Source organism: Oryctolagus cuniculus, chromosome 1 (assembly GCF_964237555.1).
Source record: "Oryctolagus cuniculus chromosome 1, mOryCun1.1, whole genome shotgun sequence".
NCBI classification, from domain to species: domain Eukaryota; kingdom Metazoa; phylum Chordata; class Mammalia; order Lagomorpha; family Leporidae; genus Oryctolagus; species Oryctolagus cuniculus.
This window is the reverse complement of record NC_091432.1, coordinates 63,350,559-63,374,680: the sequence shown is the minus strand read 5'-3', so window position 1 is coordinate 63,374,680 and position 24,122 is coordinate 63,350,559. Positions and strand designations below refer to the sequence as shown.

Below are 24,122 nucleotides of genomic sequence, written 5' to 3'. Positions count from 1 at the left end.
TGGATCAGAAGCAAAATAGCCAGGACACAAACCAGGCACTATGATATGGGATGCAGACATCCCAAGCAGTGTCTTAACTGCTGCACCAAACACCCACCTGATATTTTCTTAAAGATATATTTATCTGTTTGAGAGGCAGAGTTACAGAGACAGAGATCTTCTATCTGCTGATTTATTCCCCACATGGCCACAGTGGCTAGAGCTGAGTCGATCTGAAGCCAAGAGCCAGGAGCTTCTTCCAGGTCTCCCACATGGGGGCAGGAGCCTTGGGCCATCTTCTACTGCTTTCCCAGGCCATAGCAGAGAGCTGGATGGGAAGAGGAGCAGATGGGACACGAATTGGCACCCATATGGGATTCTGGCACCACAGGCACAGGCTTAACCTACTATGCCATAGTGCTGGGGCCCCTCTTGATTTTTCTGTCTTAATGACTGAGAGGAGTGAACCAAGATAAGAGTCTTGGCTCCACTTCCAGGAAACTCCTAGTCTAATAGAAGAGGCATTGTTCCTTCTCTGGGAGTCCAGAGTCCAAGGAGAGAAATAGCTCTTGCCCTTAGCTTGTTCCCAGAGCAATGCAGAAAGCATAAGATGCATCGCGAGGAGGTGAAGGTAAAGAGGAAGCCCCCTCAGGGTTGCATGCGTAGTGGGAAAGGAGCTGACAAAGCTGTAGGCCTAGTGTCTGCACCCACATCTCCAGAAAGGCAGTGGGTACTGTGCCACTGAGCAGGCCAGACCCTTCCCTGACCTGGAAGGATATCACCACCACCACCCAGTGTGAGCTCAGCTTCCTCCCAAAAACTCTTGTAATACCTTGGTAAGAACTACAACTACTGTATTAAACCTGTTCTCAGTAAAATGTTAAAATTATTATACTTTTCCTCCTTTCCTGCATGATCAGCCTAAACAGTTTTCTTTGTAGACTCTTAGCTTTATAAAATGATTGTGATTTGCAAACTGTACCCTATAGGGACCCACTTCTATCACTCTGCCTTTCAAATAAATAAATAAAATGTTTTTAAAAAGGAAAGGGTTTTTTTTTTTTTTTTTTTTTTTAAGATTTATTTATTTGAAAGGCAGAGTGACAGAGAGGCGGAGAGAGAGGGAGAGAGAAAAAGAGGTCTTCCATCTGCTAGTTCACTCCCTAAATGGCCGCAATGGCTGGAGCTGGGCCGATCCAAAGCCAGGAGCCAGGAGCTGCTCTGTGTCTCGCACGTGAGTGAAGGGGCCCAAAGACTTGGGTCATCTTCTACTGCTTTCCCAGGCCATAGCAGAGAGCTGGATTTGAAGTGGAGCAGCCAGGACTCGAACTAGTGCCCCTATGGGATGTCGGCACTGCGGGCAGTGGCTTTACCTGCTATTCCACAGTGACTGCCCCAGAAGGGTTTTATTGCTGAACCAAAACAAGATTGAAAAGCACAAGGCTAGTCTTACCCCTTTACTTATAAATGAGGAAATTTAGGTCCAGAGAGAGGAATAGTTTGCTCAAGGCCTGTCAACCAAACAATATCTGACTTAGGGTTAGAACTCAGAATTGTATCTCAGTATCACTTGTCTTTGAGTAATCTCTTTATAGCTAAGTATCAGTTACAAACTTAGAATAAAAATCTTTGTTTTTCTAATGTCATAGAATTTATCACGAAGATAAATGTCTATGAAAACATCTTAGAAATGAAAAAGAAATGGTATAGTGAGGTGGTGAAAAGCTCCAGTTTCAGAAACCTGGGCACTCTGGTTTGGTTGGTTATTTGGCTTGTAACCTTTGGAAAGGTTCTGAACCTCTGTAAGGTTCAGCTTCTTCATCTGTTAATCAAGAAGTTATACTAGTCACCCCCTAAGAGTTGTGAATGAAAAGGAGTTGAGGTGGTCAAGAATGAGGAAGAAGGTAATGGGGTCTCTCAGGTACTCGGCCTGTGATAGCTTTCATCCTGTGGGTTCCCCTCTGGTGCCTTCTCTGTCGCCATAGGATTCCCAGAAGGCTTGAGATTGTAGGGATCCCTCGTTCAAGGGCATTCTTTAGTCCCTTGGGCTCTGTGAGGTTCCTGATTTTTCTCCTGTCTTGGACTTAGGATCCCAAGTATCCTGTGGAGAACTTGCTGAACCCAGACACTCAAAAGGGACCATGGCTCAGCTGCCCTCAGGACAAGAGTGGGCAACTGAAAGTGGAACTACAGCTGGAGAGGGCAGTGCCCATTGGCTACATCGATGTGGGTGAGTCCCATGGAGCTGGGAACCTCTGCAGGAGGACACAGGAATGATATTCCCCTCTAAACGTGCCACTCAAACGGCCCAGTCCATCTGGCTAAGCAGCCTCCGTGAGTAAGCCCTGCCTGGTGTGAAGGGGCCAGGTCTGTGGTGCTTGAGCTACATAACATCCCTGCTCTGCTTTGACCCGCGCAGTCTGGGTAAAACCTCAGGATGCTGACAATTATGAATGTCAGTAAACAGACTCTGCATACACCTCTGAGTGTCAGTGCCAAGAGGATGCTCAAAGGATGAACTGTGCAGAATTAGTCCAGGATTATGGATTGAGAATCTTGACCTCTGCATTCTCTGGAATAAAGGACTGTCAAAGACCACTGATCTCAGCTTTGTCAGGACAGAGAAACATCAGACTCCCTAGCAAGGATTTAAGAGTGACGGAATTTAGCATTACCTGCCAGGGCCAGAGGACAGGGAAACCACGAGTCCCTAAATTCAGGGAAGATTTCTGGCTGGCAGGGCCTGGTGAACCGTCACAACATCACTCAGTGGACCCAGGTCTCATCCCATTGCTGGAACCAGCTCCCTGTTCAACTCCACATGTTGCCGGGCCTAACCGCGGCTTCCAACTACCTCTAGGCTGGAGGAGTGCCCTCTTCCCACCCCATTCTCCTGCCTGCAGTCATCCCCCAGCCCTTAACCTTCTCCCAAATCTGTCATCCCCAGGTAACTGTGGCTGTGCTTTCCTGCAAATCGATGTGGGCCGTTCTTCCTGGTCTCTGGACAGACCTTTCGTCACCCTGCTCCCTGCCACCATGCTGATGTCCCTAACTGATTCAAAGCAGGGGAAGAACAGCTCAGGGGTCCGCATGTTTAAACATGGTAAAGAGGGCAAAAGAGGAAGAGGCGGGGAGGTTTTCGAGAAAGAGAAACAGGGGCTATCAGTGCTGTGGGTGCCGATGGTTGGGAGGAGAGGGTAGTTAATGAATGATTTGCTTGTTGTGAGTTGTGTGATGGGGACGCGTGATGGCTGGGGATATTTATGAGGCATGATTTCTATTTACACATAACTTGTGTAATGGAGAATGGAGCCCAGCATAGAGCACACGCTGGCAGATTACTGGTTTTATTGTTTGTGTAAACCTTGTAAGACAGGTCCAGGATCAGTGTGTAGGTGAATGACGGGAGGCTGTAAGGTGGCTGTAGTTACGTAGCAGGAGGCACTTCCTGACTTAAGTTGATGCCAATCTCTGTTCACTAGGCTCTGCAGAAAAAGCATAAAATCTGACTCCTGGCCTCTAGGGGCTTACAATCTATTAAGGATTTTTCTGGGTTTGCACTGGAGGTGTTTGGACTATTGAAAAGGAAGAATGGTGTGGGGGGAGGGACATATGCAGTGGCAGAGATGAGGTACTGACAAGACAGTGTGGAGGCCTCAAGGGTGAGGGGTTTGTGATACGGATGCATGAGTAGGCATGCAGAGCATGTGGTAGTGTGAGGGAGGGGTCTCAGCTGATCCACTGGGTGAGTAGTGTCCCCACACCCCACCACTGCGGATACAGATACTCATGTTAAAGTGAGGTGCTGGTGAGGTTTCTGGAGAGGTGTAGAATGAGGATGTGTCCATGCTGAGAGCAGTGTGGAACCAGGACAGCTGGGTGACGATGCGGAGGCGCTGGGTCTGAGAAGCCCCTGCCTGGCCTGCTTGGCTTTATCATGCCCTGAGCCCTGAAGCCTGAGGGCCAGTTGCTGATGAGCCCCCTCTTCCTCGTGTCGGAGTTCACTCTGCAGAGCCCCTGCTTGTCTTTCCTTGCCTCAGCGTTTACCTTCTTTTCCTTTCTCCCTTCCGTTTATGTCCGCTTTCCACCCATCCGCCCCTTTTCTGTTTTTCTCCTGGAGATGATTTCCTGGCTCCGGCCTCAGGAGAGTCTTGGGATCGGCTTCGCCTGACCTGCTCCCAGCCCTTCACCCGGCAGCAGTCCTTCGGGCTGGCTTTCCTGCGGGTGCGTTCCTCCCTGGACTCCTCGGATGACCCTGCGATGGATCCCACGGCCCCTGTCCGCCCTGGGCTGAGTCAGGTACGTGTGATGGTGGAGCAAGGCTGCAGTGTTTTCCTTCCCACCTCAGGTTTCTGGTCAGGAAGGTGGTGCTTGATTGAGAGGTAGACAGGCACACAGGCATCAGTGGGCTTGCTACTCTTTCTTGCAGGTGGGAGTGTAATCCTTCTTCCCTCTTACATGTGGAAACTGCGGGTAAATATCATGTGCATAAAGCTATGGGACCAATCATTCTTGGGCCAGAATGCAGGTCTTTTTGGATCCAAACTTAAGGTCACACTTTGTGTATAGGTTCTTGCAGGCCAGAGCTTTCATCAGACTTTTCCTTTCAGTGCCTAAAGTCCCAAAACTCCCTTATAGTCACATCATAATTTTGGAAACTGGAAAACAAAAATGCTTAGGGAGCATCTAGCCCCAGCCACCTCATTTTATGTCTCAGATAAGGAAGCTTACACACATTCAAAGTCACACAGTGAGTCAGAGCAGAGTGGGGACAAGAAATCGGGTCTGCTGTCATCACACCACACTACTTCCCCAAGCATACAGTACATTTCTTAGAAGTTTCAAGCATCTGACAGCCAAGAGCATCACAGGTCACATGAGCGAGCCTCATAAGGGTCACTCCATTGAGGTTACTGAGAAAAAGAAGTGGCAGCATCAGGAGGAGGAAACGGAGTGAGAGCAGACAGAGCAGTGGACACTTTCGTGGTACAGCTTTCAGGGAGACCCAGGGAGCTGTGACAAAGTATGGCTTGGTCTGAGATTTGCTCTTACACGGTGGAAGGGGCTACAGAAGGTAGAAGGACAGCTGAGTGTGCTCCACCATGATGCTTTGGAAGCTGGCATGAATGGAGCCAGGTGTCTGGTCACGGCTGCTAACTGAAATGGAAACTCCGTGAGATTAGGGACCTGCCTGTTCTGTAATGCATTCCTGGAACCTAGAACAGTGCCCAGAGCAAAGCAGGCTTTTGATATAAATGTTCATTGTATAAATGACCTTTCAGAGGGGAGCTGTAGATAGAGTCACTGTGAAATATATCATCCAGGCCAGGACACTGAGGCGCCAAAGAGTGCTATTAATAATTATACCAAGACGACAGGAAAAGCAGGAATATCCCAGGTTGGACATCTGGCCACCTTAGTTTTGGGCTAAATAAAGGCTTCCCCGTTTTTTTCCATTTTGGCCATCTGAAGTACTCTGCACCTCTAGGACCATGGTGGACTGAAGCAGGGAGTGAGCAACTCCAGAGCCATAATGTCAGGAAGCCATTGAACGTCAATGCTGGGTGAAACATACATGTGGGGGCCTCATGAAATCATGGGAAGGGAGGTCCTGGAACAGTTGTGCAGGAGTCACATGGTACATGGAAACCAGTTGATGGCACTCAGGTTTATAATTTTTTAAAATTTATTTACTTATTTTGAAAGAGTTACAAAGGGAGAGAGAGACAGAGAGAGCCCCAGATCATCCATCCACTAGTTCACTCTCCAAATGGCCATAATGGCCAGTGCTGGGCCTGGTGAAACCAGGAGCCGGGAGCTTTATTGGGGTCTCCCATGTGGGTGGCAAGGGCCCAAGCGCTTGGATGATCCTCTGCTTCCTTTCCCAGGCCATCAGCATGGAGCTGGTTCAGAAGTGGAGCAGCCAGGACTCAAACCAGGGCCCATATGGGATGCTGGCACTGCTTAACCCACTACGCCACAGTGCTGGCCCCCAAGGGAGGCCAACTACTTGAACCATCATCATCCATGGCTTCCCAAGCATGCTTTAGTAAGGAGCTGGATCAGAAGCCTTTGGGACTCAAACCAGCGCTCCAGTATGGGATGCAGGCATCCCAAGCAGTGACTTAACCTGCTGCCCACCCCAGTTTTATAATTTGAGACACCTAAAGTGCCATGGACTTATTTCCAATGTGTCAGTCTGATTGGTATATTACAATGAAAGCAAAGCAAGGGCTTTAATTAAGTGAAATAAGATTGTTACAATCACTGATTTTGCAGTAAGGAAACAAAATTATAAATACATTTAGTGGTATCCCAGGTCACCCAGCTAAAGAAGTCAGTGGATTTAAATGCAGACCACTTGACTCTGAGTACTTGGGGCTCAGAAGCAAAGTTCCTGATGATTAGTTTCATTTATAGTTAAGGTTGAATAAACTCTCTATATATGTAGTCATACTCTCTAGTAGTACTGTTGTAAAATTCATAACTAAGATCAGGAATAAATGAAAAACCTAGGAGATTAAACAGAACATTTCCAAATTAATGCTTGGTCCAGGAAGAGACTGAAATGGTGATTAGAAAATATTAAATATTAGGGCAGGCATTTGGCCTGGTAGTTTAGATGCCTGCGTCCCATATTTGTGTGCCTGGGTTCAATACCTGCCTCTAGCCCCTGACCCTAGCTTCCTGCTAATGTAGATCCTGAGAGGCAGCAGTGATGGCTCAAGTAATTGGATTCCTGCTTCCAGGAAGGAGAGCTGAATTGAACTCTTATATCCCAGCTTCAAACTCTGCTCATTGTGAGCATTTGGGGAGTGAAACAGTGGGTGGAAACATTATCTGTCTGTCTCTCTGCCTTTCAAATAAAATGAAATTGGGGAGGGGGACACAGATGGTTGCCATAGTGGTGAAGCAACCACTTTGGACACCTGCATCCCATACCACAGTGCCAGGTTTCAGTTCCAGCTCCACCCTCCATCCAAGCTTCCTGCTAATGTGCACTCTAGGAGGTAGCAAGCTACGACTGACGTACTTGGGTCCCTGCCACCCAAGTGGGAGATCCAGATGGAGTTCTAGGCTCTTAACTGTGGCCTGGCCTACCCCTGGCTATTGTGAGCATTTGAGGAATGAATCAGCACATGAGAGATCTTTTTCTGTCTCTGTCTGTGCCTTTCAAGTAAATATTTTTTTAAGCTTTATTTATTTAAAGGCAGAGTTACAGAGAGAGAGGGGAAGAGACACAGAGATAGATGTTCTACCCGCTGGTTCACTCCCCCAAATGGCTGCAATAGCCAGGCTGAGCCAGGCCAAAGCCAAGAACCAGGAGCACCATTTGTGTCTCTTACACAGGTATTAGAGGCTCAAATACATGAGGCATCTTCTGCTGCTTCCCCAGGTACATTAGCAGGGAGCAGGATCATAAATAGAGCAGCCAGGCCTCAAACTGGTGCTCATATGATATGCCAGCATTGCAGGCGGTGACCTAACCTGCTGCACCACAATGCCAGCCCCCAATACATAGCATTTTTTTATTTTTTTTTTTAAGATTTATTTTATTTATTTGAAAGACAGAGTTACAGAGAGAGGTAGAGACAGAGAGTGAGGTCTTCCATCCACTGGTTCACTCCCCAGATGGCTGCAACAGCCGGAGCTGTGCCGATCCGAAGCCAAGAGCCAGGAGCTTCTTTCGGGTCTCCCACGTGGGTGCAGGGGCCCAAGAACTTGGGCCATCTTCTACTGCTTTCCCAGGCCATAGCAGAGAGCTGGATAGGAAGTGGAGCAGCTGGGTCTCGAACTGGAGCCCATAAGGGATGCCAGCGCTTCAGGCCAGGGTGTTAACCCGCTGCGCCACAGCACTGTCCCCCCCCCCCCCAACATAACATTTTTTTAAAAGAAAATATTACTTCTTAAGCTTGAAAAATGAGGCCAAAGCCATGCTTTATGAGAAAGACATTAACTTTTAAAAGAATCTGTGATACAAGGCTCAGCGTTAAGGGGCTGGCATTGTGGCACAGTGGGTTAAGCCACAACAGTAGCAGCCTCCCATATTGTGCTGGTTTGAATTCTAGTTGGTTGGACTTCCTGCTAATATGCCTGGAAAGGCAACAGAAGATGACCCAAGTACTTGGGTCCCTGCCAGCCATGTGGGACATCCAGATGGAGTTCCTGGCTCCTGGCTTCAGCCAAGCCCAGACCTGGCTGTTGTGGCCATTTGGGAAGTTAACGAGCGGATGAAAGATCGTGCCAGCACCGTGGCACAGTAGGTTAATCCTCTGCCTGCAGCACCAGCATCCCATATGGGCACCGGTTCTAGTCCCGGCTGCTCCTCTTCCAATCCAACTTTCTGCTATGGCCTGGGAAAGCAGTAAAGGATGGCCCAAATCCTTGGGCCTCTGCACCCGCGTGGGAGACAGGGAAGAAGCTACCTGCTCCTGGCTTCGGATCGGCATAGCTCTGGCTGTTGCAACCATTTGGGGAGGGAACCAACAGAAGGAAGACTTTTTTTCTCTGTCTTTCCCTCTCACTGTCTGTAACTCTTAACTTTCAAATAAGTAAATAAAATCTTTAAAAAAAAAATCTCTGTTTCTCTTCCTCTCACTCTCACTCTGCCTTTCAAATATTTAAAATAAATATTTTTTTAAAAAAGAAGAAACAGAGTTGAAAATGAAAGAAAAAGAATTTTTTTCTAATTTTTAAGGGCAAAAAAAGAAATTTATAAAAATAAAAATAGAAATAGCCAAAGATAACTGAATTTTGACAGAGAATTTTAAAAACTGTAGCATGCCACATAAATAAAAGCCTCTGTAGAAATAATCTACATAGAGATCATTGGAAAATTATTATACATAGACATTTATGGAGCTAAAAGAGGTTATAAAATGGCTGTACTAAATAAAGTGACTAATGCTAGAGACACGTGATATCTATCTGTATACAAACATTCACACATGCATCTCTTCATAGATGCTAGAAATGAGGGCTAAAATTGATAGGACTTTAGGTGCAGGTGAACAAAATTGTTCACAAAATAAATCATACTAGAAATTAAATAAATTATTAAGTAATATTTAGTAGAATAATAATGATTAAAATGTCCCCAAATCATTCAAAGTAGAACTATTTGTATATATAAATATATATGTATAATTTGTTTCCCACAAAGGTGTATAGAGATGAATGATTTTTGTACCTACATGAATCAGTTTTGTGTATATATACACAATGTAAAAATTTTGTTTTCAAAAGTTTACATTTGACATCAGTCCCCATAGCCCTGTTTTCCTAACAGTACAAATACTTTTATTCCTGGGGACTTTCAGGTCATAGAAAAACCCTTGGCACTTGGGAACTAAGTGTATGGAATCACAGAATCTCAGTTCTTTTTATTTTTTTTAAGGTTTATTTACTTGAGCGGCAGTTTCAGAGAGAGGGAGAGGCAGAAAGAGAGGTCTTTCATCCACTGGTTCACTCCTCAGATGGCCACAAAGGCCAGAGCTGAGCTGATCCAAAGCCAGGAGTCAGGAGCTTCTTCTGGGTCTCCCACGTGGGTGCAGGGGCCCAAGTCTTTGGGCCATCTTCTACTGCTTTCCCAGGTCATCAACAGGGTTCTGGATCAGAAGTGGAGCAGCTGGGACTCAAACTGGCACCCACATGGGACGCTGGTGCCACAGGCAGATGTTCAACCCACTACACTACAGCGCTGGCCCCAGAATCTGAGTTCTTACAGCTAGAAGAGAACTCAGGAGTTCACACACAGACACATGCCATGCAGAAACTTCAGCAGATTGCGTTCACTTACTAACCAAGTGGAGTTCCTAGGGTTTGGGAGGAGGCCCTGGCACTAGGTGGCAGTGTCCCCTAATGGCTAACCTTGGTATTTCATGTTTTTCCACTTCCTAGGTCTCTTCTGATGACCCAGCAGCTGGTGCCAGCCCCTGGCTGGCTAATCCTTCCATCCGGAGGACGTTCTTCCCAGACCCCCAGAAGTACGTAGCCGCAGTAGCGGAGGTCTCCCAGCCACTTGTCATCTTTCTCCTGGAAGAGAAGGGCCACCAAGTCACTAAGCCACACACAAGCCTGTACCCTCTCACCCACAGTTGACCACATGCTTCAGGCCCAGCCCTGTCTGTGTATCACATTGACTTTCTTGTCAAATGCCATAGCGTGGATGAGCAGAATGAGGCCTAGCTTCTGCCTGAAGTGAAGTACTCTGTTTCCTTGCAGGAACACCACGGAAATGTCAAAGCTCAGGGACATGCTATTGCAGCTGCAGCCGGGGGCCCTGGGCCGTTCAGCCCGCATGGTGCTTTCTGCTGCATGCAAGGTGCCTCCAGCCAGTGTGGCAAGCCCAAGGAGCGACCACGCAGCCCCAGGGCCCAGTCATGTGGAGTGTGCAGGTGAGCTCCGGGATTGCACCTCCCTGTATCTAGCAGTATCCTTCCTCTCTGAATCCACCGGCTGTCATGCAGGCAGACTCACAGGCGGGACTCTGAAAAAGACCAGCGTCAGTGTTGGCAGAAGAGAATAAGCACTGCATGGGAGCTCACACACTGCTGGCCTAGGAGTTAGGAATCCTTAATCCCTTGGGCTCATTTCCTTCTTCTTCAGTGTGAAGGAATTAAACCAAATAATATCTAGGCCCCTTGCAGTCTTCATGTTCTGTGATCTATCTCAGAAAGACCACATGAGCGTGGTGGTGAGTGGAGTGTAATAGAGAAATAAGGTTCAGGAATAGTGCAGTTGTATTGCAGAAGGAGAAAGGGTTAAAAAAAATTGGGATTTTTACTCTGCACCAGACATTTCTAAGCATGTGTATGTGTGTGTGTGTGTGTGTCTGTGTGTGGCAGTTACAGAAAGGGAGATGGGGAGGTGAGGGTGGGAGGAGACAGAGATCTACCATCTGCTGGTTAATTCCTCAATGGCCACAATGGCCAGAGCTGGGCCAGACCAAACCCATGATCCAGGACATGGGTCCAGGACCCAAGGACTTGGGCCATCTTCCACTGCTTTACCAGGCACAGCAGCAGGGAGCTGGAATGGAAGTGGAGCAGCCAGGACCCGAACTGGTGCCCATACAGGATGTTGGCATCACAGGTGGCAGCCTTACCCACTGTGCCACAATACCAGCCCACCTAGGCACTTAATAGCTTTACTTAATAAATGTCTCAACAAACTTATAGTAGAAAGCAGATATGCCATCCTCATTGTACAATCTAAAGTTCAATATAAGTAGCAAAGCCTGGATTTGAACCCCCAAAGCTCTTGTTCTTTTTACTATTCTAGATAGCAAGAAAGAGAAAACCAGCAGGACACTCACTGAAAAGTTAAGAAAACAGAATCACATTATTTCATTCAGAATATATCTTTTTTTTTAATTGAAGATCTTACTTATTTGAAAGGCAGAGAGAGAGAGAGAGGTCTTCCATTCACTGGTTCTCTCCCCAAATGGCTGAAACAACCAGGGCTGGGCCAGGCTGAAGCCAGGAACCAGGAGTTTCATCTGGGTCTCCCATGTGGGTGAAAGGGCCCAAGCACTTGGGCCATGCTCCAATATTTTCTCAATGCATTAGCAGAGAGCTAGATCAGAAGTGGAGCAATCAGGACTTGAACCAGTGCCCATAAAGGATGCTGGCACTGTAGGCAGCGGCTTTACCCACTACACAGCATTGGCCCCTGGAACACTATGTATGTATGTATGTACTGAAAGAAACAGTTACAAAGACAAAGAAGAAGAGACAGAGAAAGAGGTCTTCCATCCCCTTGTTCAATCCCCAAATAGCCACAATGACCAGAGCTGGGCCAGACTGAAGCTAGGAGATTCATCCAGATCTCCCACATGGGTGCAGGAGCCCCAGCACTTGAGCCATCCTCCGCTGCTTTCCCAGGCATGTATGCAGGGAGCTGGCTGAGAAGTAGAACAGCCACACTGCTGCTGCTTAAGTGGTGCTTAACCCACTGCACCACAGTACCAGCCCCTGGAACACTTTTTACAAGGAAAAGACTCTTGTCATTTCAAAGAGTTAAACAAATTAGTAAAATAATGAGTGTATCACTTTGTTTAAAAATGGGAGATATGGTCATCCATTGTTGTGTAACAAATTACCCCCAAATTTAGTTTATGATGATTGGGAATCAGCCATGGCTTAGCTGGGTCCTCCAGCTGAGTGTCATAAGCTTGCTCACCTCAAGGCTAAACTGAAAAGTGTCTGCTTCTCAGCCCACTCACTTGGCTGTTGGTGAGGCTCACTTCCCCAAGGCCTTTTAGACTGAGGCCCTCCTCTGGTCCTTTGCCACAAGAGCCTCTCTGTAGAGCGGAATGCCAGCTTGTTTGATGAAAGTGAGCAAACTACAAGGCAGGAGAGAGTGCCAGCGAGGCAGAGGTCAGCCTTGGACAACCTAACCACTGGAGCACCATCCCATCGCTCTCTCCATAGCCTGTTCATTAGCAGCACTTAGTGGGTTCAGCCCCGACTCAAGGCGAGGCATGTATACCAAGAAGTAGCAATAATTGGGAATCACCTCCATGTAGGAAAGATGGAATGTATTATTTTAAGAGACAGAGAATGGGAGGAAACTAACCATTATTGGGCACCTACTATGAGCTGAAACTTTCAAAGCACTTTGAAATATTCGGTGTTGTAAAAGTGTTTATAAATTCTGTTCACACTCATTTGACAGATGTATATTGAGTATCCCTTATGTGCCAAGTGCTAGGTGGCCAAGATACCACAGGAAATAAAACAGCAATGTTTCTGCAGGTGGCATTGTGGTGTAGCAGGTAAAGCCACCACCTGCAATGCTGGCATCCTACATGGGTGCTGGTTCAAGTCCTGGCTGCTCCATTTCCAATCCAGCTCCCTACTAATGGCCTGGGAAAAGCACCAGAGGATGGTCCAAGTACTTGAGCCCCTGCTACCCTTGTGAAAGTCCCAGATGAAGCTCCTGGCTCCTAGCTTTGGCATGGCTTAGCCCTGGCCATTGAGGCCATCTGGGGAGTGAATCAGCCTATGGAAGATCTCTCTCTTTCTCTTCAACTCTGATTTTCAAATAAATAAATAAATCTTTTTTAAAAAGTCAACATTCCTACTACACTGAAAAGGCACATGTCCAAGGCACACAAAGGAATCTAACCTACAACTCTGGTAAGTGCTTTGAAAGAAAAGCACAGATTTAGATTAGAGAATCCAGGTGAAGTGCCTCATAAGAGTTAGTATTTTGGGGCTGGCACTATGGCATAGTAGGTTAAAGCCCCAGCCAGCAGTGCCAGCATCCCATATGGGTGCCGGTTTGAGTCCCAGCTACTCTACTTTCAGTCCAGCTCTCTGCTATTGCACCTGGGAAAGCAGCAGAGGATGACCTAAGTGCTTGGGCCCCTGCACCCACATGGGAGACGTGGATGAAGCTCCTGGCTCCTGGCTTCCGTTCAGTTCAGCTCCAGCCATTGCGGCTATTTGGGAGTAAACCAGTGGATGAAAGACACTTCCCCTCTACCGCCTGTCCTCTCTGTGTGTAACTCTGGCTTTCAAATAAATAAATAAATCTTTAAAAAAAAAAAGAATTAGCATTTCATCTAAGACTTGGTGAGTGAGGCAAAGAGGATAGAAAAAATATTCTCTTTTTTTTTAAGATTTTTTTTTAATTTGACAGAGTTACTGACAGTGAGAGGGAGAGACAGAGAGAAAGGTCTTCCTTCCGTTGGTTCACCCCCCAAATGGCTGCTATGGCTGGCGCACTGCACTGATCTGAAGCCAGGAGCCAGGCGCCTCCTCCTGGTCTCCCATGCGGGTGCAGGGCCCAAGCACTTGGGCCATCCTCCACTGCCTTCCCCGGGCCACATCAGAGAGCTGGAATGAAAGAGGAGCAACCAGGACTAGAACCCGGTGCCCATATGGGATTCCAGCGCTGCAGGTGGAGGATTAGCCAAGTGAGCCACGGCGCCAGCCCAGAAAAAATATTCTTAAAAGAAGGAGCAACTTTCTGCCTGCGGACGCCGCCGAGGAAGCATCGTCAAGTTCTCTCTTCCCACCGCCATCATGTCGAAGTCAGAGTCGCCCAAGGAGCCCGAGCAGCTGCGGAAGCTCTTCATCGGAGGGCTGAGCTTTGAGATGACCGATGAGAGCCTGAGGAGCCATTTTGAGCAATGGGGCATGCTCACGGACTGCGTGGTAATGAGAGACCCGAACACCAAGCGCTCCAGGGGCTTTGGGTTTGTCACCTACGCCACCGTGGAGGAGGTGGATGCGGCCATGAACGCAAGGCCACACAAAGTGGATGGAAGAGTTGTGGAACCAAAGAGGGCTGTGTTGAGAGAAGATTCCCAAAGACCAGGTGCCCACCTCACTGTGAAAAAGATCTTCGTGGGTGGCATTAAAGAAGACACTGAAGAGCATCACCTCCGAGATTACTTTGAGCAGTATGGGAAAATCGAGGTGATTGAGATCATGACTGACCGAGGCAGTGGCAAGAAGAGGGGCTTTGCTTTTGTGACCTTCGACGACCATGACTCCGTGGATAAGATTGTCATTCAGAAATACCACACTGTGAACGGCCACAACTGTGAAGTGAGGAAGGCCCTGTCGAAGCAGGAGATGGCCAGCGCTTCATCCACCCCGAGAGGTCGAAGTGGTTCTGGAAACTTTGGTGGTGGTCGTGGAGGTGGTTTTGGTGGCAATGACAACTTTGGTCGTGGAGGAAACTTCAGTGGTCGTGGTGGCTTTGGCGGCAGCTGCGGTGGAGGTGGTTATGGTGGCAGTGGGGATGGTTACAATGGATTTGGTAATGACGGAAGCAATTTTGGAGGCAGTGGAGGCTACAATGATTTTGGCAATTACAACAATCAATCTTCAAATTTTGGACCCATGAAGGGAGGAAATTTTGGAGGCAGAAGCTCTGGCCCCTATGGTGGTGGCGGCCAATATTTTGCCAAACCACGAAATCAAGGTGGCCATGGTGGTTCTAGCAGCAGCAGCAGCTATGGCAGTGGCAGAAGGTTTTAATAACTGCCAGGAAACAAAGCTTAGCAGGAGAGGAGAGCCAGAGAAGTGACAGGGAAGCTACAGGTTACAACAGATTTGTGAACTCAGCCAAGCACAGTGGTGGCAGGGCCTAGCTGCTACAAAGAAGACATGTTTTAGACAATACTCATGTGTATGGGCAAAAAAACTCGAGGACTGTATTTGTGACTAATTGTATAACAGGTTATTTTAGTTTCTGTTCTGTGGAAAGTGTAAAGCATTCCAACAAAGGGTTTTAATGTAGTTTTTTCTTTTTTTTTCTTTTGCACCCATGCTGTTGATTGCTAAATGTAATAGTCTGATCATGACGCTGAATAAATGTGTCTTTTTTTTAAATGTGCTGTGTAAAGTTAGTCTACTCTGAAGCCATCTTGGTAAACTTCCCCAAAAAGTGTAAAGTCAGAATTCATCAGGGTGATGCCAGGTTCCATTTGAGATTTATTTACAAAATGCTTGGGTGGAGAAGCTGTTCTCAGATACATGAGTTACTGTTGTGACCTTCTGAAGTTCACCATTAAAAGCCACCCAAGCAAAGTCATGGGGTTATTTGGTTATAAGAATGATTGTTGGCACATCCTTTGCAATATATCTAAATTGAATAATGGTACCAGATAAAATTACAGATGGGAATGAAGCTGTGTATCATCCATTATCATGTGTAATCAATAAACGATTTAATTCTCTTGAAAAAAAAAAAAAAAAAGAAGGAGCAACATATGTGAAGGGCCTTTTGTTAATAAGTGAAATTTAATGAACATTTCTAACACAGAGCCCAGAGCAGAAGACCACCGCCCAGAGAATGCTGTGAGCAGGAGGAAGAGACGGAAAGGGCAGCGCCGGCGGTAAGTAGGTCAGCGCGAAAGACCCGGATCACCTCTCCAAACCATGCAGCCTGGCTGCTTCAGGCAGGTCAGAGAGGGACACTTGTGACCAGGTCCTGATCTCTCAATCTCTACTGAGAGCAGTAGAGAAAGGATGTCAGACCTGGAGGTAGGTCAAGAGGCAGGCCACAGAGGGCCAGGATCTGAAGGTAAGTACAATCTTAGGGACTTCATCAAAATATAAATCTTTTCTACTTCAGAAAACACTGTCGAGAAAATATTTGCCATCATGTATGTGATAAGGCACTTTGATCTAAAGTATATGAGTATGAAGGGCCCTTACAAGTCAACAGTAAGCAGATAACCCAATTTTTGCAATGGACAAAGGATCTGAACAGACTTTTCTCCAAAGAAGATACACAAGTGGCCCATAAGTACCTGAAAAGATGCTCAGTGTCATTAGCCATCAGAGAAATGCAAATCAGAACCACAGTGATCACACCCCCTAGGATGGCTATGACCAGACAGACACTAACAAGTGTTGGTGAAGATGTGGGGAGACTAGAACTCTCATACATTGCCAGTGGGGATGTAAAATAGAAGTAGCGGCTTTGGAAGACAGGTGGCAGTTCTGCAAAAACTCGGGTTTCCGCATAACCCAGCAGCTCTTCCTAATATGTACCACAAAGAACTGTTAATAAGTATTCACAAAAACAAATATTCAACGCAGTACTATTTATAACAGCCATGAAGAAGGAACAACCCAGATGTCCACCAGCCAATGAATGGATCAACAAAAGTGGTATATCTATACAATGGACTACGGCTCAGCCACTGAAATGGAATGTACTGATCCCTGCTGCAATACAGGCAGACCTGGAAAACGTTACGCTAAGTCAGAGAAGCCAGTCACAGTAGACCACACGGGATACGACTGCATCCACGTCCAGAACAGACAGATCCACGGAGACAGCAAGAAGCTTAGTGGTCCAGAGCCTGTGGGGTCAGGATGGCAAGTGCCTGCTCATAGGTTTGGAGTTTCTTTTGGGGGTGATAGAAATGTCCTGGAATAGAAAATTACTACAGAACCCTGAGAATACAGCAAAACCACTGAACTTGTACTTTAAAAGGGTGAATTTTACTGTATGTGTGTATCAATAGAATGTCTGAGTGCACATCAGTTCCTCGGGCATTCTTTTTGCCCTAACAGCTCATTCAACCCTTATGCTCTTACTGACAGCTGCTCTTTAACTATTCTTCCTCACAGGCCTCTATCTACCTCTAACTCTCAGCCAAACAGGAGGGGGACAGCAAAGGCAGGACCAAGAGAACAACACCCACCCCAGGCCCAGCACGGTGGTGCCCAGGAGAGTGGACAGTGCCCCCTTTGTGCAGGTGAGCTGCGTTGGCTCAGGCTGTGTGATTACGAGGCATTCCTTGAGGGAGGACTGGGAGATCTGGGAGTTTGGCCAGAAAAACCTATAGCTGTGGACTCGTAGGTAGCCCCCATCATCTCTGCAGCTCCAGGAGTGCTGCTGCAGTTTTAGGCGACTGTAATTCAAGACAGTCTCTTGAGCACTGGTTCACATCATGTCAGCTAAGCTGAGAGAATGCCATGGGCCAACCACACAACCTAAGACAGCATCAGAGAGGGCCTAGACTCCTCGTAACTTGTCCCTCCGTGAACAAATTCTGCTTAGTTGAAGTTGTTCACATGGAGCTTCTTTGCTGAGGTTTTTTTTTTTTTTTTTTTTTTTTTTTTTTTTAAGATTTATTTATTGGGCCAGCGCCGCGGCTCAATAGGCTAATCCTCCGCCTTGCGGCGCTGGCACACTGGGGTTCTAGTCCCGTTCGGGGCGCCGGATTCTGTCCCAGATGCCCCTCTTCCAGGCCAGCTCTCTGCTGTGGCCAGGGAGTGCAGTGGAGGATGGCCCAAGTGCTTGGGCCCTGCACCCCATGGGAGACCAGGAGAAGCACCTGGCTCCTGCCTTTGGATCAGCATGGTGCGCCGGCTGCAGCGCACCAGCTGCGGCGCGCCGGCCACGGCGGCCATTGGAGGGTGAACCAACGTCAAAGGAAGACCTTTCTCTCTGTCTCTCTCTCACTGTCCACTCTGCTTGTCAAAAAAAAAAAAAAATTTATTAATTAATTTGATTGGCAGAGTTACAAAGAAAGGAAGAGACAGAGAGGAGAGAGGCCTTCCATTCGTTGGTTCACTGCACAAATGGCCTCAATGGCTGGACTGGGCCAGGCCAAAGCAAGGATCCAGGAACTTCTTCTGGGTGCAGAGACCCAAGTGCTTGGGCCATCTTCTGCTGCTTTCCCAGGTGCATTAGCAGAGAGCTGGATTGGAAGTAGAGCCGCATTGCAGGTGGCGGCTTTACAGCACCGCCCCTGATGTTTTGCTGATCTTCGCAGATGATCTCTAGGCTGAGCTCCTAGAGCATTGCTGATTCCCTGGGGCTCAGCACTTCTTTGTATCTTATTTGCATTCCTGGCTTAGCTTTACCACTAGACTCTAAGGACAAGCCCCGGTCTCTATCCCTCAGCTCCCAGCATGCTGTCAGGCATCTGGTAAAGAGTAAACATTTGCTGGAGTGTGCTAGTATCTCGGGGTGAATGTGTGCCGTGGTCAACTTCCTGCTGAACAGCTGCACCTTTCCTGCAGATTTCTCGGGGTGCCACCCTGCCAGGCACAGATCCAATTTTGTTCACCTCCATCTCTCCCCATTCAGGCTCCTTTAGCACTGAAACTCTTCCCCTGCATGCGGCCACTTGTGGAGAGACCACCCCCCCTCACCCGGCTTCTCCCTCCTCATCACCATCTTCGTTGCTGTCTGTACTGTGGGTGTCCTCTCCAGAGAGCTCGCCACTCCCTTCCTGGATCCAGTGCCCTATCTGCCAGTTGCAGTTCCCAGCAAGAGAAGTGGAAGAACATGCCAGCATGTGTGGGGAGGCCCATGAGCCGTGAGCCAGGAAGCCTCGTGGGCTGGGCCCTGGCCTCTTTGACTAAGACTGGATCATGCATCTCTAGACAGCTGAGAAGGACTCAGGAGGCCAAGCCACCCGCCCTCACTCCCTCCACGCATTCCCTCTGGGCCCAGGCTGCTCTCCATTCCCAGTTGTCAAGGCTTCTGTCACTATGGTACCCAGTCCTAGAGACAGCTCAGTCCTTTTCCCCTTCGGAATTTCGTGGGACTGGTGCTCTGTCGAGGGCCTTGGGACATCACCCAGAAAATCTGCCTCATGAGGAGCAGTACAAATCCCCAGGCCCATTATCCTGAAAGGAAAAGTGAGGCCTAGTGAAAAGAAAAACAGCCTGACATATCAGAGTCCAGGGGATGCTGGGCAGGTGAGTGGGTTTTGAGCATGAGACTGACGTCCAGCATTCCATGAGCTTAACTCGGTGTCCTCTGCGGGCTCCCTGCCTCAGCATAATCACGTGGTGCTGCTGCGTGACTAAGCAAGTCACTGCTCTCAGGCCCAGAGTTAACATCGGTGACAGAGAAAACCCCCACCCTCGTGCTCTCTGAGCTGTTTCGGGGAGCAGCTGTTCAAGTTTGTGGATCCCTGGGCCCACTGCCCCTTCCACACAGGGAGGTGGCTGGGCCAGAGGGTCTGGAAAGTTCCCAGCTTCAGGCAGCCACACCCTCTCTCTCCACTCCCTGAAGGTTTCACAGTGTGGCACTAACATCAATTCCCTGGTCCCCAGGGTACGAGGCAGAGGGGGAGCAGCTGGTCCTGGTAAAGGGAGGGCCTGGGGCGGGGTTTCAGACAGACAGGGAAGAGGATCTAGGCACAGTCAGGGGAGCAGACAGCAGGAGTTCAGTCCTCAGACCTTGGCAGCATAGGTGGGTGCAGCCATGGACCCCCTTACGGTAAGAGGCCTTCCCTATCCATTCCCATTCTCACAGGAATAAGACAGTAGAGTGGCCCAGAGAGGAGGCAGGGACATGCTAGCTGCCATGCGGGTGGTAGGTGTCACCATGTGAGTGGGAGAAGACCCCCGGAGCCCAGAGGAGAAGAGCTGTGAGCATGAGCCTGGACCCAGAGAGAGAGGAACAAGGGGGAGGGACACCCTTCAGAGCAAATGGCAGAGTCGAGGGGCTTGGGTGGAAGGGGAGCAGGTCAGGATGGTGGTGGCTGACCTGGCCTGGAGCTGAGGGGCTTAAGAAAAGACCCTCCTGTGTGGACATGTCTGGACTTGCCCTTCAGAGAGGCTTGCGCACTTTCAGAGGGGTGAGCAGCTGGGAGCTGAAGTCAACAAGATGGGAGCCGGCCTCCCGGCAGGTGCTATGAGCCCACAACCCCACGCACCTGATTTAACCTCCCCCTTCTCTGGGTAACCACAGTTGGCCTTACTGGGGGCGGGTGGGGGATGTTCCTGTGAGGGTTGAAGTGTCTAGTTCTGACACTTCCTAACCTGAAAATCTGTACAATAAAATGTTGAATCAGACAATTTTTGCAAAGTATGTGTTTGGGATAAACAAAATTATTATGGTGGCTGGGAACAGAGGATTAGGGCCCTGGAAAGTGGAAGGATAAGGGAGGCCCCAAAACAAAGGGGTCAAAAACTCAGGGTCCTGCAATCTCCACGCCTTCACCAGCCACAGCCCAACTGGACCGAGATCGTGAACAAGAAGCTCAAATTCCCACCGCCACTCCTGGGTGCCATCCAGGAGGGGCGGCTGGGTCTTGTGCAGCAGCTGCTGGAGTCGGGGGTGGAGGCCACCGGTGGTGGGCCTGGAGGGCCCCTGCGGAACGTGGAGGAGGCCGAGGACCGCTCCTGGAGGGAAGCCCTCAACCTGGCCATCCGCCTGGGCCACGAGGCCATCACTGACGTGCTGCTGGCCAATGTCAAGTTTGACTTCCGGCAGGTCCATGAAGCCCTGCTAGTGGCAGTGGACACAAACCAGCCAGCCGTGGTGCGGCGCCTGCTGGCCCGGCTGGAGCGGGAGAAAGGCCGCAAGGTAGACACCCGCTCTTTCTCCCTGGCTTTCTTTGACTCGTCCATTGATGGCTCCCGCTTTGCACCCGGGGTCACTCCCCTCACCCTGGCCTGCCAGAAAGACCTGTATGAGATCGCGCAGCTGCTCATGGAGCAGGGCCACACCATTGCCCGGCCGCACCCCGTCTCCTGCGCCTGCCTGGAGTGCAGCAACGCCCGGCGCTACGACCTGCTGAAGTTCTCCCTGTCGCGCATCAACACCTACCGGGGCATCGCCAGCAGGGCCCACCTCTCGCTGGCCAGTGAGGACGCCATGCTGGCTGCCTTCCAGCTGAGCCGCGAGCTCAGGCGCCTGGCACGCAAGGAGCCCGAGTTTAAGGTTGGTGTTCGCGGTGCTGTGTCTGGTCTGCTGGAGCGCTGTTGGGACTGTGGTGGGGGTTCCAGGAAGAGGGGGGCAGCAGGAGAAGGCCCAGTCTCTAGTCTCAGGAAACCGCCATTTTAAGAGGGAGTCACAGGATTTCCTTCTAACAGCAGATGGCGGCCACTGTGTGGACAGCAAGGGTGAGGAGGGTGCTCTGCGAGGCACCTGAGGAGGGAGGGGAGAGGACAGAAAAGCAGCGGGACGGACTTGGAGACGACACTGGCAAGAACGAGGCTCCCTGAATGGAGCGCGGTGTGCAGGCTCTCAAGCTTGTGATCGCCAGCGAGGAGGGTGAGGAGGGGCTCCAGACGTTCCCTGGACACCCAGGCCCACCGGCCGCCTCTGGTGGTGCTCATGGGACCCTCTAGAGTGCAGAAAAACGAGCTCAGAGACTCTAAAAGAGGCAGCTGTAAGCTTAGCTGCTGCCAGTGTAGAGGAGCAGGGAGACCATTTGAGGTAGGGCTGTGGCTTGAGCAGAGGATCTCGGGTGGCCAGTGTCTGCAGTGATGAGTGCAGGGGACGCCCTGGACAGGACCGAGAGTCACGGCGTGGAACCCAGGGCTGGCTGGGGCCCAGTTCGCCCACCCTTCATGAACTGACATCCCCTGTGTGCCAAGCCGGCATTAGTCCTCACTGTCATAATTACTTTTAGGTGGGAAAACTGACTAGGACATTCAACCAAGCCTAAGGCAGCTGCAGAAAGCACATGCGCCTTGGCTGGTGTGGTAGGACAGGACATCACCCCACCACTGTCAGTCAGCCGGAAAGGGCAGTGCTGGCTAAAGGCTTTCTCACCGTTGTCATGGCGGCGGCCCACTGAGGGAGGCATAGCAGGAACCCTCACCCCTTCACAGGCAGGAAGGGGAGGCCTGGCAAGGGGAAGTACCTTGCCCTCCATGACCCCACCTGAGGGGCAGTGCCAGGCCTCCTGAAAGCCTCACCCAGGTCCTCTTGGGGCAAGGCCCTCACCTAAAACCAAGGATCTGAAAGGTAGAGCAGATAGGAGCTGCTGTTCGTCTCTGCATCTCCCATAACTGCCCGCACAGGCTTGCCTAGAGTGTAAGGAGGTGCTGAAAAAGTTAAATGAAGGAGCATTTCATAACGTGAGGCCGAGTGATGGGATCCGCTCCCCGGCGAAGGAGCAGAATCAGATGAGATAGTGACACAGATAACTGCTGAATCATGCTGACGCTTCTTTCAGCAGCTGATGCAAGATTTAGACCCCAGTGCCGGCTTTACTTCACTCTTTAGTTGTAGGTGTGAGTGGGATGAGCCCTCCGACTGTGCAGAGCTGGCTTTGGGGACAGAAGAGGAGACCCCGTAATTGCAAAGTTTATGCCTTAACATCTCAAATCTGATTTTTTGGGTATGCATCCTCTTTTTTCCTTTTTTTTTTTTTTTTAAGATTTATTTATTTATTTGAAAGGCAGAGTTACAGAGGTAGAGGCAGAGGGAAAGAGATCTTACATCTGCTGGTTCATTCCCCAGATGGCTACAATGGCAGGAGCTGGGTCGATCTGAAGCCAGGAGCCAGGAGCTTCTTCCTGGTCTCCCACATGGGTACAGGGGCCCAAGGACTTGGGCCATCTTCTACTGCTTTCCTAGGCCATAGCAGAGAGCTGGATAGGAAGTGGAGCAGCCAGGTCTCAAACCAGTGCCCATATAGGATACAGGCACTACAGGCTTTACCCGCTATGCCACAGCACCAGCCCCATGCACCTTTTTTTTTTTTTTTTTTTTTTTTAAAGAAATGTAAACCTGGGCTGGCGCCGCGGCTCAGTAGGCTAATCCTCCGCCTTGCGGCGCCGGCACACCGGGTTCTAGTCCCGGTCAGGGCGCCAGATTCTGTCCTGGTTGCCCCTCTTCCAGGCCAGCTCTCTGCTGTGGCCAGGGAGTGCAGTGGAGGATAGCCCAGGTACTTGGGCCCTGCACCCCATGGGAGACCAGGAGAAGCACCTGGCTCCTGCCATCGGATCAGCGCGGTGCGCCGGCCGCAGCGGTCACTGGAGGGTGAACCAATGGCAAAGGAAGACCTTTCTCTCTGTCTCTCTCTCTCTCACTGTCCACTCTGCCTGTCAAAAAAAAAAAAAAGAAAAGAAATGTAAACCTAAAGCAATTTAAGGTTTCTGTTTAAACTTGCAGCTTTTTTTTTTAAAGACAACTTTATATATTTTTTTGACAGGCAGAGTTAGACAGTGAGAGAGAGACAGAGAGAAAGGTCTTCCTTCGTTTGGTTCGCCCCCCAAATGGCCGCTATGGCCAGTGCTGTGCCGATCCGAAACCAGGAGCCAGGTGCTTCCTCCTGGTCTCCCTCGTGGGTGCAGGTGCCCAAGCACTTGGGCCATCCTCCACTGCATTCTCAGGCCACAGCAGAGAGCTGGATTGGAAGAGGAGCAGCCGGGACTAGAACCAGGCACCTATATGGGATGCCAGCGCTGCAGGTGGAGGATTAGCCAAGTGAGCCACGGTGCTGGCCCCTGCAGCTTCATTAATGACAAGATTGAATTGATAATTAAATATACCACTCAGATTTCTTAACGTAAGAGGCAAACAAATTCTTTTTACCATGAGAAAAAAAAAGCATAAGGAATTGGAGAGAAGGTGGGACAGGAAATAGGGATTGGAAAAGGAAGTGCAAAGAATGGGCACAGGTGACAGAAGGTTTGGGTGGGAGTGACTTCGTGATGACATGCAGATGGCGTCAGATAAGCAAAGTTGACACAGGAGGTGCCTCACCTGGACTGGGGAAAAAGGGGAGCGGGGTGGGGGGGTGATGCTGTGGCCCAGTGGGTTAAAGCCCCAGCCTGCAGTGCCAGCATCCCATTTGAGCACAGGTTCGAGTCCTGGCTGCTCCACTTCCAATCCAGCTCTCTACTATGGCCTGAGAAAGCAGTAGAAAAACTCCTTGGGTCCCTGCACCCATGTAGGGGACCTGGAAG

The 24,122-nt window shown here is 49.5% G+C and overlaps 2 protein-coding genes across 8 annotated transcripts in view; both read left to right on the top strand.

Moving 5' to 3' along the window:
• The window catches only part of XNDC1N (XRCC1 N-terminal domain containing 1, N-terminal like), a 42,278-nt gene that overhangs the window by 5,508 nt on the left and 12,648 nt on the right, over positions 1–24,122 (top strand). For 4 of the 7 annotated variants that reach the window (XM_070074712.1, XM_070074704.1, XM_070074717.1 and 1 more), the window contains 8 exons: positions 2,068–2,209; positions 2,927–3,082; positions 4,100–4,278; positions 9,880–9,965; positions 10,204–10,376; positions 15,763–15,835; positions 17,082–17,209; positions 18,550–20,270. In XM_070074712.1, coding sequence (XP_069930813.1) covers positions 2,068–2,209; positions 2,927–3,082; positions 4,100–4,278; positions 9,880–9,965; positions 10,204–10,376; positions 15,763–15,835; positions 17,082–17,209; positions 18,550–18,785 — 1,173 coding nt within the window. In that variant the 3' untranslated portion in view covers positions 18,786–20,270. Of the gene's footprint in view, positions 1–2,067; positions 2,210–2,926; positions 3,083–4,099; positions 4,279–9,879; positions 9,966–10,203; positions 10,377–15,762; positions 15,836–16,559; positions 17,210–18,549; positions 20,271–20,360; positions 21,142–24,122 lie in introns of those variants that run through there. The other 3 variants (XM_070074744.1, XR_011389030.1, XM_070074728.1) reach the window with 3 other exon arrangements.
• On the top strand, positions 13,958–15,329 carry LOC138849813 (heterogeneous nuclear ribonucleoprotein A1-like). The gene has a single exon (XM_070074785.1). It carries the CDS (start codon positions 14,013–14,015, stop codon positions 14,973–14,975), a length of 963 nt encoding a protein of 320 aa, XP_069930886.1. The 5' UTR covers positions 13,958–14,012; the 3' UTR covers positions 14,976–15,329.

Bases quoted from the DNA above. Each gene is read 5' to 3' on its own strand.
- LOC138849813 (XM_070074785.1), top strand. From the start codon at position 14,013: ATGTCGAAGTCAGAGTCGCCCAAGGAGCCCGAGCAGCTGCGGAAGCTC.